General features: G+C 37.6%; 1 protein-coding gene across 2 annotated transcripts in view; it reads left to right on the plus strand.

Annotated features, from left to right (window-relative positions):
- Nucleotides 1-15,013, plus strand: part of wdr11 (WD repeat domain 11) — a 172,749-nt gene that overhangs the window by 25,831 nt on the left and 131,905 nt on the right. Inside the window, exons 6-8 of one of the 2 annotated variants that reach the window (XM_052613981.1) lie at nucleotides 3,787-3,952; nucleotides 7,403-7,505; nucleotides 9,214-9,418. In XM_052613981.1, the coding sequence (XP_052469941.1) occupies nucleotides 3,787-3,952; nucleotides 7,403-7,505; nucleotides 9,214-9,418 (474 nt within the window). Of the gene's footprint in view, nucleotides 1-3,786; nucleotides 3,953-7,402; nucleotides 7,515-9,213; nucleotides 9,419-15,013 lie in introns of both variants that reach the window. The other variant, XM_052613980.1, reaches the window with a different exon arrangement.

A 15,013-nucleotide genomic window follows, 5' to 3' on the forward strand; every position in this document is an offset into this window, starting at 1 on the left:
CCAGGTCCTGGCTAGACGCTCAAACCGCCGAAGATAGTTCTCAATGTCTTCCCCTTGCTGAAAGATTGACATCTTCAGTTCAGCTCGATGCATCGGCTCTCTCAGTACCGGAAAACTTATGGAGTCTTCGTCGTGTGCTGCGCTGCGTTGTGTGGATACCCTCTGTGTAGCTGGTGTTGGTAGATCCATTCGCAAGCTGTCATTGTCAGACAATGGTTCAGCAGGCCGAGTCGACTGCTGGATAGACTCACGAAGACACCGTAGCCCCTGCATATATCTCTCTTCTCTCTGCTGCTGGGCATCTAGGAACTGATGCATTAGAAAAACAATTCCCTCACCCGCTGTAGCGGTGCTTGAGGCACCACAGTTGCACTCTCGCTCTGACTTGGTTAACAAGTCCTGATTATGTGTTTGGCCTCCCTTTTTATAGGCCAGACTCTGCCTTCTTTGAGAACACCCATTGAGAGGTATAGATATATATTTAAATTCTTACCAGTTACATTATACCAACCCAAAATGTTTATCAATCCGCATTTCTCACTGGTAATTATCAAATAAATACATTGTAATAAAACATCATTATTAACAACACCGAAACACATAAATACCAAACACTTAATTCACATATAATCCCCCCCTTAATCACAAGACAATGGTTTCACCGGCTTTGGCGGCACTGGGCAGGCGCGACCCCCCTGTTTTGCCACAAGTATCCGCTCTTCGTCTGCTCGGTTTGGCCGACACAACGTTTACCCGCCAAAGCCCGACTATGCCCATCCAACAAACGAACGTACGAAGACACGTGAACAAACACAAGACAGGGACGATGTGTGTGTGTGTATGAAATGATCGGGTATGCTTATGGACTGAAGGGGTAATGTGATGTGGAGAAATGTCCGTGATCCATCGGACCGGCGTGTGCACCCGCGTTGCCGATGGAGAAACAACAGGTGGCGATGGGAATGAAGAGTGAATGGGGTATGTATGCAAATATGTTTGTGTGGGCGTGCCAGTGCTGCTCCCTCAGCGGTGACAATAAGACAGATTTGTCACAATCTGTCATGGTGTTCCTCAGGGATCTGTAATGGGTTCTATATTGTTTAGTGTGTATATGCTTCCGTTGGGACAAATTTTTAGGAAAAATGGTTTGGGGTATCACTTCTATGCAGATGACACGCAAATTTACATCAGCTCCAAGTCTGATCCTACTCTCACCTCAACAGTTCTTTCAGAGTGTGTGCTGGAAATAAAAACGTGGATGCACCATAACTTTTAAAACTTAATTTTTCTAAAACAGAGGTTCTACTCATTGGCACACCAGCGGCTATTCACAAGAGTAGCAATCTTAATTTGATTATGGATGACAGTGTAGTACCTCCATCTGCTCAGGCTCGTATACATGGAACTGCCCCTTCTTATATTTGTGACTTAGTCACCCGATACAGGCCTTCTCGTTCCCTTCGGTCCGCTGATTCTCTTACTCTTCAACAGCCTCCCTATAGATTAAAATCTATGGGGAGAGAGAGCTTTCTCTGTTGCTGCACCTAGGTTATGGAACGCGCTTCCCATTGCTGTTAGAGAGGCTCACACACTAGCCAGTTTTAAGAAGCTGTTAAAAACTCATCTTTTTTTCAAATTGCTTTTATGGACCGTCAGTAATATTCTACTCTGTACTATAATGAATATTTTATGATTTATACTTTTTACTTTGTATTGGATTTATTGTAGTTTTTAAATTTTATTTGTTTGTAGCGCTTTGGGTTCTAGAAAAGCGCATTATAAATAAAATGTATTATTATAATATTATTAAAGTGGGAGAAACAGGTTTCCCCAGTAACGCTGTACACAAAGCATTTTTCAAACAAAATATTCTAAAGATAGTCTTCCTTCAGAAATACAGTTACCGTATTTTCCACACTATAAGGCGCACTGGATTATAAGGCGCACCTTCAATGAATGGCCTATTTAAAACTGTTTTCATATATAGGGTGCACCATCTTATAAGGCGCCTAGAATAGAAGATACTGCATTCAAATGTTTGACTGGGTTTGTGTTATGCTTCCACTAGATGGAGCTGTGCTAAAGGGAATGTCAACATTTTGACAGAGCGCCTTGATCCATATATAAGGCGCTCCGGATTATAAGGCGCACTGTCGTTTTTTGAGAAAATGAAAGGATTTTAAGTGCGCCTTATAGTGCGCAACATACGTTATATAAAAACACCCGTGCCTCGTTGGGGTTTGTAAATGTGCTGTACGTGCTCATGTTTATTCAACAAAGTCTTTTGGAAAATCCTTCAGTTTTAATATTGCGAGCACCACAAATAAATAAATGTATGGTAAGCACATCCCACAGCACAGAGCCTAACTTCTACTCATCACCTTAACTTTAACTGCGTTTGTAGCTAGCGGCATTGCCAGACTTGATGAAACGGTCTATATAAAGCTTGAAGTAGAGCTGCAACTAACGACTATTTTTTCTGTCGACTAATCTAACGATTATTTTTTCGATTAGTCAACTAATCTAACGATTATTTTTATTACAATCAATAATTAATCTAATATTCTTTTTTTTAATTAGCTAATGAATCATTTGGATAACTTTACCCAAAAAATATAAGTACAACTTCTAAAATAATATTTCAACCTTTATTCATTTTCAACTTATGTGGTTGAAGTTTTTACAGTATAAAATAAATAAGAGGCAAAGAAAATGATTTTACCATGGTAAATATGAGCTTATGATAGCATTTATAATAAAAATCATGAAATGTTCTGTAGCATCAAAAACCATAAAATGTAGTCAGGGTTCTGCTATGGTTTATCATGGTTTCCAGAGATCTGGAGCTGATTCGGGGTAGCTCGGTGGTTTGTGACTGTTGTCTCGCGGTGCGCTGTCTTTTAAGGGGCCGTTCACATATCACCTCACGCGCTCAAGTTCGTTATTTCCAATGTAGGCGCGCTCATAATGGAAGTGACGCGGTCGCGACGCGCTCGTTTTTTTTCCAGGCGCGTCCGCACCGCATCGAATTAATATCGAAGAATATTAGACCTGAACCAGGAAGTTGGTCACCAGATCACACGGTAACCAGTTAAACCGTAACACCGGAAAGCGCCAAGATGTTTTCCTCTGAGGTGCTCGAGCATCGCAGTTGTGCTGCCGTGGTTTACCATATTGGTTTTACAGAGGGAACAAAGGGCCATTTTATTTGTCCTCTGTTTAAAGTATTCCCATACTTTTGATAACAGTGGTCTCTGTTTTTGTGATAGAATGCAACTTTCTCCATTCCAAGTATGCCATTATGCGAGATGTAAACAAACAGTGTAATGCGTTGTTGCAGCACTAGCTTGAAGCATCAGAATCGCCATTGGCATCGGGCAATCACCATGACAAGAAATTGGTACTCCGTATCTGATGCAAAAATCCTGATCAGAGCATCCCTAGCTAGCACATTTTCATTTCTTCTTCGAACAACTTGTAGTGTTTGTATTCTTAGCAGCAAAGAAGAATTGATTTCCGAATTGCAGCATTAAGCAAACCTAGCAGGCATAACTAGGTCTTCTTTAGGGAAATGGTATCGGATCGGTTCATGGGTTCAGTACTCACCAAAACCGATGCCAGAATTTTTTATGGTATCAGTGGCATTTCCGATACTAGTATCGGAAACGAAACAACCTTATTATAAATATACATCACAGCAGGTTGGGCCATAGATGAACATTGGAACATACAGGATAAATTGATGTTTTAAATGTGACCTGGCTATGTGTGTTTGTTTGTGTGCAGGGCTGAAGCAGTGACTCTTAATGACTGTCTCCAGCTGTCATATCTGCCGTCTAAGAGGAACCACATGTTGCTGTTGTACCCCAGAGAGATTCTCATCCTAGACTTGGAGCTCAGTCAGACCGTTGGAGTGGTTGCCATTGAGCGCTCTGGCGTGCCATTTATACAGGTGTGTATGGGAAGGGAATGTGAGAGTCTGGATTCTTGTAAAAGAAAGGGTGCTTTTTTCATTTTGAAGTGCTTTTTTTTTTTTCTTTTTTGACATGCACTATATAAATAAGGGTGACTTGACATGATAGTATTTTTTTCCTCATGCACCATGAGGACTGTGGTTATCTTTAACAAACACTCGTGCCACAGAAATAGCATCCTCGATTCAAGCACATGGAAGACATAAATATTTTATCCTCCCCTTCTTTTGAAAATGAGAAGAAAAGTCTAAAGGCACAGAGAGACTGCTCGCTTCTGACACCTCAAAAGTGTGCATCCGATATGTGTCTTCACGCTTCACATACATTTGTCTTTTCCTTTTAATGGTGATTGGCAAAACACCCTTGCAGGTGCATAATGCCACCTACTGCATGACACCTGTGTGAAAATAAAGGTTCAGTCTTAGGATAGCTGATACTGATCAGTAAAAAAAAAAAAAGCTTAATCAGCCCTAATAATTATTCTTGATTTTCTATTACCAGAACCCAGATTCAGACTAAATAACCACTTGTTGTTAATATTCAACATAAATAGAGACAGTGGAATGTGTACAGTAGAGTTGCTTTCGTCATTAAAAAATAACTAAATATCATCGTCAACGAACTTTTATCATGTGACGAAGATGAAACGCAACGTAAATGCTGGTCATGTGATGATGACTATAATTAAATATATACTGCAATATCGTTGACGAATAAAAGCAAGGCTAAATGTGGTTTACATAATACAAACTATTTTAAAATGTTTCTTCATTTTCGTTGACCAAAATGAGATGAAACAAAATGTTATAATGTTATTTTGTCTAATTTAGTTGCGTTATTATTATTATTTTGCAGTATTTCTGTTGACTTTAAAGTTGACTTAAAAAAAAAAAATCAGAAGTCGTTCAAACCCTAAATAGTATAAACAATATTTTTCAGTTAAAATCAGTTCATCATCGATTCAAATGTTCAGATATTATTATTCAATTCCCGTGGTCTTGTGCGGATGGCTGTTTATGTGGCAAAATCTTCGCAGGGCTAATCTTGTTGAATTTACCATTCAATCTAAAAATCTTTGTCTCTATCCTTACTTACAAGCTAAGAGAAAAGTCAAGATGATGCTAATGTTGCTTTTAATAAGCCCTCTCTGTTTTGTGCTTGTGTCAAAAAAGCAGATATATTACACAGTGATAAAATTGATTTCGAGACCAAATGGTCTTTGCTTTGCTTGTCTCAAAAAAGGACAATTAGCAAAAGCCTGTAAAACGCAACTTACTTGCCAAATATGTTCCAAGAAACATTTAGGTTGAGTGGCTTGGAAGTTAGTGGGCTGGACAGTGACAACTTTATAGAATTGCCTGAAACTTTCATACAAAGTTCAATTCCAGTAAACCAGGAGAACATACCAAGTAGGGCTGCACGATTAATCAAATGTGAATGTCTTGTCAGTAAAGTTGTTTCTGTGATCAGTAGTAAATCTCTTGCATGTGTTTTCAGATGGAGCAGCATTTACTACACAGAGCAGTAGTTCACTGATAACCTATGCAAAATCGGGTTCATAATTGCAGACAATGTAATCGTGTGATTATGAAATTGAAGAAATCGTTCTGTGATTATGGAAGCTGTTTGCGTAGCTTGTCAGTGAACTATGGCTCTGTGTAGTAAATGCTGCTCCATCTGAAAGTATATGAAAATACCACATTTAATAACATGTTTAACTCCAAATTCACTTCATAGTTTTAGTCGAGTGTTTGAAATAAACCCTTCTGTGAGATGAGGTGGCTTCTTACACAGAGTATGACACATTTCATAGTAAGTGATAAAGTCTGTCGATTAGCTTTGAATTATTGTATACTTTATTATAATAAGACCAACTCAGATAAGCCATATATTGTAGTTGTGTGTTTATTAGTCACGCTGAATTAATGAAAGCAGTTAAGTCTTTTGCTTATACAGCAACTGCTATAGCCATTTCCTGGGTGCCTTTTGCAAGACGCATTTGGAGTTTCAGCTCGAGAGTGCCCTCTGGCCTTCGGATGGAGATTTACTGCTGGTCATAGAACCGTGCTTCACTGAAAGATACACATAATAATCGCAGCTTCTGCCTAATTGCGATTTAATTTCATTCAATAATACCAAGGTAAGAGGACATAAAGAAACGTCTGTATCTGAAAGATTTTCGACTGTGTTCCATAAAATCAGATGTTGATCTGTTAATTGTGATTAACGTCCTAAAAGCAATGGAACCCTCGAGGATTTTAACAGCCAGAAGGGTGGTCCTGACACAAAGTCCACATGTTGTTATTTCTTGCTATGAATCTGCCATAAAATAAGTGTGACCACCCCACTCGTCACACTTATTTTATGGCAGATTCATAGCAAGAAATAACAACATGTGGACTTTGTGTGGCTTAAAATTAATTCATTTTGTATGTTATATTATGTTTATATGCCAGTTAAGGCAAGGCAAGGCAAGTTTATTTATATAACACATTTCATACGCAATGGTAATTCAAAGTGCTTTTCATAAAAGAAAGTAAAATAATCATGAAGAAAAATAATAACAAAAATAAAACAAGCAATTTTAAAACTTTTAAAATGATTAAAACATTTAAAAACAGTTAGAAAATGATTTTACATAAAAAAAAAAGAAATATGCAATCTGTTCGGACATAGCACAGTGCTCATTCAATAAATGCACAGCTAAAAAGATGCGTTTTGAGTCTAGATTTAAATGTGTCTAGTGTGTTAGCACATCTGATCTCTTCTGGAAGCTGATTCCAGCTGCGGGCAGCATAGTAACTAAAGGAGGACTCCCCTTGTTTTGTGTGAACCCTTGGTATTTCTAACTGACTTGATCCTAGTGATCTGAGTGCTCTGTTAGGTTTATATTCAGTGAGCATATCTGAAATATATTTCGGTCCTAGGTCATTTAGTGACTTATATACGAGTAAAAGTACTTTGCTCAGTAACTGGTAAGCTCAGATTTTCTGGTTAGGGATGCTCATATTGACCGTTTAACTGTTAACCGAATATAATATATGGGGGGGGGGGGGGGGGCAGGCATACAAATGTTTTTGTATATGGGCCCAGGGCTGACTTGCTACGCCACTGCTTGTGAGAAACCAGGCTTAGTCGGGGGGCCACTTCTCCTCTGGCCAAACGATACCAGCATGTTGTGGTTTAAATACAGGCTACAGTGCATGTCAGATTGAGCAGAGGACTCGTCTGGTTCTCGTGGTCTCTTGCAGATGGTTGACAAGGTTTTCACAGAGGATCTGAATTTAGGGTTCGTCTAGTTTAATATGGTCTCTGCTGACAGGGATGTAGAGGTCATCAAATCACATCAAATTTAAGACTTTATATTTAAGAAATTTATATGATTTACATGAAACATTGAAGACTAATGCTTTCTGTCTTGTGTGTAGGTGATTCCTTGTGCACAGAGAGATGCTCTATACTGCCTCCATGAGAATGGTTGCATTACACTGCGTGTGTGCCGTTCCACAACACCTTCTCCTAATGAAACAGGCAAGACAGGTTTGGTTCCTTTACATCTATCCTTTCATCTGGGGGTAGGGCATGTAATTTTTTGACAGGAATTATCGGTTTTGGATAATTATATTAATTAAATATTTTATAAATGACAGGTACTTCATCTGTGACTGCACATCTTGAATTGTATATTGATGCAACCAGGGCAGGCTTGAGGTTATGTTTGGGTTATATTATGTAGGGCTGCTCCGATCATGATCGGCCGATCATTATGCGCATCTCGTCAGTAAAGCCGGTTCTCTAATCAGCGGTAAATTCAATCAGGTGCGTGATTTCACATAGAGCAGCTATTACTTCACAGAGCCGTTGTTAACTGAGAAGTTGTGCAAATCCACATTCATTTTCAGCGTTTATTTGTTCATCTTCTCGGTTAACAACGGCTCTTGTGTAGTAACAGCTGCTCTATGTGAAATCATGCACCTGATGGTTTTTACCGCTGATTAGAGAACCGGCTTTACTGATGAGATGCGCATTAACGTTCAGCCGATCGTGATCGGAGCAGCCCTAATATTATGAAGTTACTCAAAATACACAAACATTTAAATATGCTTTTAGGGTTAATATAAATTACAATTAATATGCAACATGTCTAGACAAGTCAAAGTTTAGATGTAATATTAAATAGTCATCACAATACAATAAACTGGATGTCTTCTCTCAGTTGAGAGAAGCCTGAAATTACATTGAGGAAAAAAGAGAGAAATTTATTAGTATTACAAAAATGTATTGTCATAGCCTATATGTGTTCTCTTATGTCAGATTCTTAAATTTAAATCAATAAATTTAATCTGAATGAAAAGACGTTGGACGTTAACAGTCAAATGAAATATTAACAAAATCCATAGATAGATAGATTCTGCATAAATTAAGTTTAAATATAAAATTTTAATGTAGAAATATTAAACGATTGCAAAATAAAATTATAGGCTACTTTTTTATATATGAAATTACAACAGCCATTAGGTGATTGAACAGCCATTGATTTGAGTTGAATACTTAAATCACTTGATTTGTTTAAAATGCTAATTGATTATCTTTGCAAACGATTGTACTTGTAGTCTGATTGAATCATTTACTGGTCTGTGTAACACTGAGGAACAAAACATTTGAGATCACACTCAAAACATATCGCATAATTTAGTGGAACATTATTATAATATAGAATCATCCTCTGTAAAAAAGAAAAGAAAAATGAGGTGTGAACGTGAAAATATATAAATTTTCTAAATGTGTACTCATTTGGGCTAAAGGCTTAATGAAGCTGTTTATAGTAGCCATGTGATCAAATTGACTGGTGCAGTCGCAACACAAGATGTAAGTCCTTTTGTGTGATATAATCATAAATACCAGTTTATGCTATTTGATTATGGCCTCGAAGGTCGTAGTTGGAAGTTGTTAGCCTGATCTGGCCCATTTAGCCCTTGCATGTGCAGTGAAAATGTGGCTAATCATTTCTGAATGGCATAATCAAACAAATGTAAACGGGCAAAGGCAGGCACTCTATAAGGTGAAGCCCATGGGCTGCTGCCCAGTGAAGCCCATTGGTAAATCCAGCCATGGATGCAACTAAGCTTTGCTTCATGTTGTACCAGCAACACCCCGATGTTCTTCAACTGTTTTTACTTGAGTTATGATGAGAAGTGTGGTAATTTATCTCAATGTGTGTTATTTTCTGTTGTTCCAGTGGCCGATCCAGAGCAGAATGTTCAAGAGCTGGTATATGATCTCCGCTCCCAGTGTGATGCCATCCGTGTGACTAAGACAGTTCGGCCCTACCGAGTGGTGATCTGTCCTGTCAATGAGAACAGTGCTGCACTGATAGTCAGTGATGGAAGGGTAATGCTGTGGGACCTCAAAGCTAATGCCAGTAAATCTTCATCCAGCCTGAGGTACAGTTATTTAACACTCTGCATTCGATCCCCGCGTATACGTGTTATGAGGCATTTTCTCCTGATAACCCTGAAAATATCTTAAAATACACTTTCAGTTTTGATCGTACAGATAAGAGCAATACGTCAATCGAATCTGTAAAGGGTCTACTTTTGTATCCAGACATAATAACAACAAAACTTTGCGCATTTATAAAATAAAGATAACAAACAAGGTGTTTCTTCATTTGGAAACGCGTCATTAAAATGAACTGTAACTCAGTGTATACTGAACAAAGAAACATGAGAGACATATCTATAGAAAGCTTGACATGTCTATTTTTAAACTAAACAACTACTGAAAACAAATATTCTGTGATAAAGTAATCCATATGAAAAAAATGCGATGTCTATCTTTCACGTCTCCCTTCATTATATCTAATCAATCACCTTTATTTATATAGTGCTTTAAACAAAATACATTGCACCAAAGCACTGAACAACATTCATTTGGAAAACAGTGTCTCAATAATGCAAAATGATAGTTAAAGGCAGTTCATCATTGAATTCAGTTATGTCATCTCTGTTCAGTTGAAATAGTGTCTGTTTTAATTTGCAATCAAGTCAATGATATCGCTGTAGATGAAGTGACCCCAACTAAGCAAGCCAGAGGCGACAGCGGCAAGGAACCGAAACTCCATCGGTGACAGAATGGAGAAAAAAACCTTGGGAGAAACCAGGCTCAGTTGGGGGGCCAGTTCTCCTCTGACCAGACGGAACCAGTAGTTCAATTCCAGGCTGCAGCAAAGTCAGATTGTGCAGAAGAATCATCTGTTTCCTGTGGTCTTGTCCTGGTGCTCCTCTAAGACAAGGTCTTTACAGGGGATCTGTATCTGGGGCTCTAGTTGTCCTGGTCTCCGCTGTCTTTCAGGGCAGTAGAGGTCCTTTCTAGGTGCTGATCCACCATCTGGTCTGGATACGTACTGGATCCGGGTGACTGCAGTGACCCTCTGATCTGGACACAGACTGGATCTGGTGGCCACGGTGACCTCGGAACAAGAGAGAAACAGACAAATATTAGCGTAGATGCCATTCTTCTAATGATGTAGAAAGTACGGTGTTATGTGAAGTGTTCCGGTTCCAGTTTACCTAATTAATGCAGCCTAAAAATCCTTTAACGGATTTGGATATTAAAAGCATATTAGTATGTTATGTGTATGCCAGGTTAAAGAGATGGGTCTTTAATCTAGATTTAAACTGCAAGAGTGTGTCTGCCTCCCGAACAATGTTAGGTAGGTTATTCCAGAGTTTAGGCGCCAAATAGGAAAAGGATCTGCCGCCCGCAGTTGATTTTGATATTTTAGGTATTATCAAATTGCCTGAGTTTTGAGAACGTAGCGGACGTAGAGGAGTATAATGTAAAAGGAGCTCATTCAAATACTGAGGTGCTAAACCATTCAGGGCTTTATAAGTAATAAGCAATATTTTAAAATCTATACGATGTTTGATAGGGAGCCAGTGCAGTGTGGACAGGACCGGGCTAATATGGTCATACTTCCTGGTTCTAGTAAGAACTCTTGCTGCTGCATTTTGGACTAGCTGTAGTTTGTTTACCAAGCGTGCAGAACAACCACCCAATAAAGCATTACAATAGTCTAACCTTGAAGTCATAAATGCATGGATTAACATTTCTGCATTTGACATTGAGAGCATAGGCCGTAATTTAGATATATTTTTGAGATGGAAAAATGCAGTTTTACAAATGCTAGAAACGTGGCTTTCTAAGGAAAGATTGCGATCAAGTAGCACACCTAGGTTCCTAACTGATGACGAAGAATTGACAGAGCAACCATCAAGTCTTAGACAGTGTTCTAGGTTATTACAAGTAGAGTTTTTAGGCCCTATGATTAACACCTCTGTTTTTTCTGAATTTAGCAGTAAGAAATTACTCGTCATCCAATTTTTTATATCGACTATGCATTCCATTAGTTTTTCAAATTGGTGTGTTTCACCGGGCTGCGAGGAAATATAGAGCTGCGTATCATCAGCATAACAGTGAAAGCTAACACCATGTTTCCTGATGATATCTCCCAAGGGTAACATATAAAGCGTGAAGAGTAGCGGCCCTAGAACTGAGCCTTGAGGTACTCCATACTGCACTTGTGATCGATATGATACATCTTCATTCACTGCTACGAACTGATGGCGGTCATATAAGTACGATTTAAACCATGCTAATCCACTTCCACTGATGCCAACAAAGTGTTCAAGTCTATGCAAAAGAATGTTGTGGTCAATTGTGTCAAAAGCAGCACTAAGATCCAATAAAACTAATAGAGAGATACACTCACGATCAGATGATAAGAGCAGATCATTTGTAACTCTAAGGAGAGCAGTTTCAGTACTATGATACGGTCTAAATCCTGACTGGAAATCCTCACATATACCATTTTTCTCTAAGAAGGAATATAATTGTGAGGATACCACCTTTTCTAGTATCTTGGACAGAAAAGGGAGATTCGAGATTGGTCTATAATTAACTAGTTCTCTGGGGTCAAGTAATGCGACCACGCCCCCGCGCTTGAACGTGCTTTTGAGATTATAATGTTTCACTGGAACGCGCGGCTTGTATATGCCCATATAGAAAACAAAGCAGAGAGACAGTTCAAGTTTTTATTTTTTTTATTTTACTGTTTGCTTTGTGATGAGAGGAATAAGACATAATTCACCTGAAGAAGATGTGCTGAGGATTACCTCAGGAATTTAAATTTTTCTCAGAAAAAAGAATGAAGCGCTTTATTCAACAGAGATCATAAACCTAAGTCTCTTTTCATTTATTGATATACTTATGATTTACATTATGTGTATTAGGTTTCACATAATGTGTAAACATTTTACTAGTTTTCCAAACTATAATTCCTGATTAAATGTATAACCAGGTGAAACATTATGAAGTTTCAATAACAATATACACTATACCATTCAAAAAAGTTGTTGTAAATAGTATGCATGTAACAAATAAATGTAAGTGTAACAAATGTAAAAAACAACGCTGTTCTTTCAATTTTTCAAAAAAAAATAAAAATTAATAAAAAAATATTCTCAACTCTTTTCCACATTAATAATAATAATAACAATAAATGTTTTTATTTGTATTTTTTGTAGAAAATCAGTGTGTGACTGGAGCAATGATGCTAAAAATTCAGCTTTGAAAGTCAGCTTTAATGGTTCCTAATAAACTGTTTAACTGCACTCTCAAGTGAATATTAAATTATTTTGTGGGATAATTAAATATATTCTAAATAAACTGCACACAGATAGCACTCTGGTAATTTCCCGGAATTGCACAGTATGAATGGGGCTTTATTAGTTACTCAGACAGTTACTCCGCTTCAGACAGGTACTCTCTGCCACCTTCTGGTGATTGAAATTTCAAATTTAAAAAAAGTAGCTTATTTCATTTTACAATCATTTAATATTTCTACATTAAAATGTTATATGTGAACAACATAATTTATGCTGAATCTATATGGATTTTGTTGGTAGTGATTTAATTTGTTAATAGTCTACATGTCTTTTTACTTGGATTGAATTTGCTTAAATTTAAGAATTTGACAAAAGAGAACACATATAGGCTATGACCAATGTTCTGTCTAATAGTATTTTCTTGTTGAGCAAAACTTTTCTCTATTTGGCGGACATTTCTGCCTCTTGAGCAAAGACTATGGCGTTATATTTTTGTCAAAAGTTATGAGCGTGTAAGACATGCTCACGAGCACATTGTTATTTCACACGCGCAAAAATGAACCTTCAGCTGGCATGATAAAAGTACTCGCACACAAATTCAACAACCGAGAGGTGTACATGTAGCTGCGACCGAGCGCCTGGCATACTCGCATAGGTTAACTCTGCTTGTACAGTGGAATCCTGCTCGCGCGAAGCAGGTTTCTTCTGTTTTGCTCGCGCAGTGGATTTCTGCTCGCTCAGCTGATTTCTGCTCGCTCGAGTCTACATGACTTTTGACAATTTGGGGGCGGAAACCGAAGGGGGCACTGGCCCTCTTATGATTGGTCACTTTCACACAGGGACATCCTTGTACCTTGATTGACAGCTCTCATTACAGGAAGCACAGAGTTGGGTTAAGTTACCACCGAAGAAGAGTGGGAATGAATGAGATTTCTAATATACATAAAATGTATCTGCACGTATAAAATGCTGCGCAGATCATAGTTAAACTTAAATCAATTACCATCGATGAATATATTTGCGAACGATGAAGCCTACGTTTTGTTAAGTAAGTTAACATTAACTATACATATTTTTGAGCAACAAGTAACGTAACTAGCTAGCCTATTCGTTCTGTAGCTAACGCCTTAGCCAACACTTGTGATGCTGATCGCCCCACACTCATTTTAAAACTTTTCATCTTTAAAAACTGCATCTTAGACAATTAACGTTAGGCTAACTAAACCATAACATAATTGTTTACACATTTAAAAGTACATGTGAAAACAATTATGTTATGATTCAGTTAGAAAATATGTAACATTAATGTTAACTTACTTAACAAAACGTAGGCTTCATTGTTCGCTAATACACTAAAAATGGCTGGGTTAAAAATAACCCAATTGGCAACCCAGCGCTGGGTAAATATTGAACAGAACACATGCTGGGTTAAAGTAAACTAGCATGCTGGGTTATTGAGAAAACCCAAGTAAGAGTCATTTTTACCATTTGTGTGTTTGCATTTTTTTGGTTCTGGGTTATTCTTGCTGTGTTTTTCTCAGATTTCACTTTTGCTTAACAAAGCAATCATGGATTAATAAATAATGAAGAATACAGGTTATTTAGACTGGTAAAAAATAATTTTAATGGCATCTGACATTCACAAATTTGTACCAATGACAAACAACATGCAATTTTCCCTTTTTGTTTGTTTTCAGCAAATCCTCCCCCAAAAAAACACATACAGTTGCACTAAATAAGAAAATTATTTCTGAATGACCTGTGTCTAGCTGTTTGACTATTACATTTTGACATGTTTAGCTATTTAAATACACAGTGAAATGACATTGACAATTCACATTTTTTAAATTTAAATGTAAAATCATTTAAAGATGTCCTAAAATGTATATTATAAATTTATATCATGTCGTTACAAACCCGTAAGACCTTTGTTCATCTTCAGAACACAAGTTAAGATATTTTCGATGAAATTCGAGAGCTTTCAGACCAGGGTGAATAATTAATGACAATTTTACATTTTTGGGTGTACTATTGTCAAACACTTAAGATTTGAAGCAAAGATCCACACCTGAGAGCATTGTCCTCTGTTATAGAGCTTGTCTATGGAAGGACAATTATAGAGCCTGTCTATGGAAGGACAGTTTTCAAAAAGAATTGCAAATTATATTTTCAATTGCGTTTTCCACATGTGACACATTGTGACCTAATGAAAACACAATTGCAAATCTTGAACAAAAACACTGTTTCAAAAACACTGAACAAAAATTACCTTTTCAGTTTTCATGAATGCACAGGGACTGCCAAATTTCAAATGGAAAAGCAAAGTCCGTTTGCAGCTGTATTTTCCATATATTATGAGTAATAAGCCTG

The sequence above is a fragment of the Carassius gibelio genome, chromosome A13 (genome assembly GCF_023724105.1).
Source record: "Carassius gibelio isolate Cgi1373 ecotype wild population from Czech Republic chromosome A13, carGib1.2-hapl.c, whole genome shotgun sequence".
Taxonomy (NCBI): Eukaryota; Metazoa; Chordata; class Actinopteri; order Cypriniformes; family Cyprinidae; genus Carassius; species Carassius gibelio.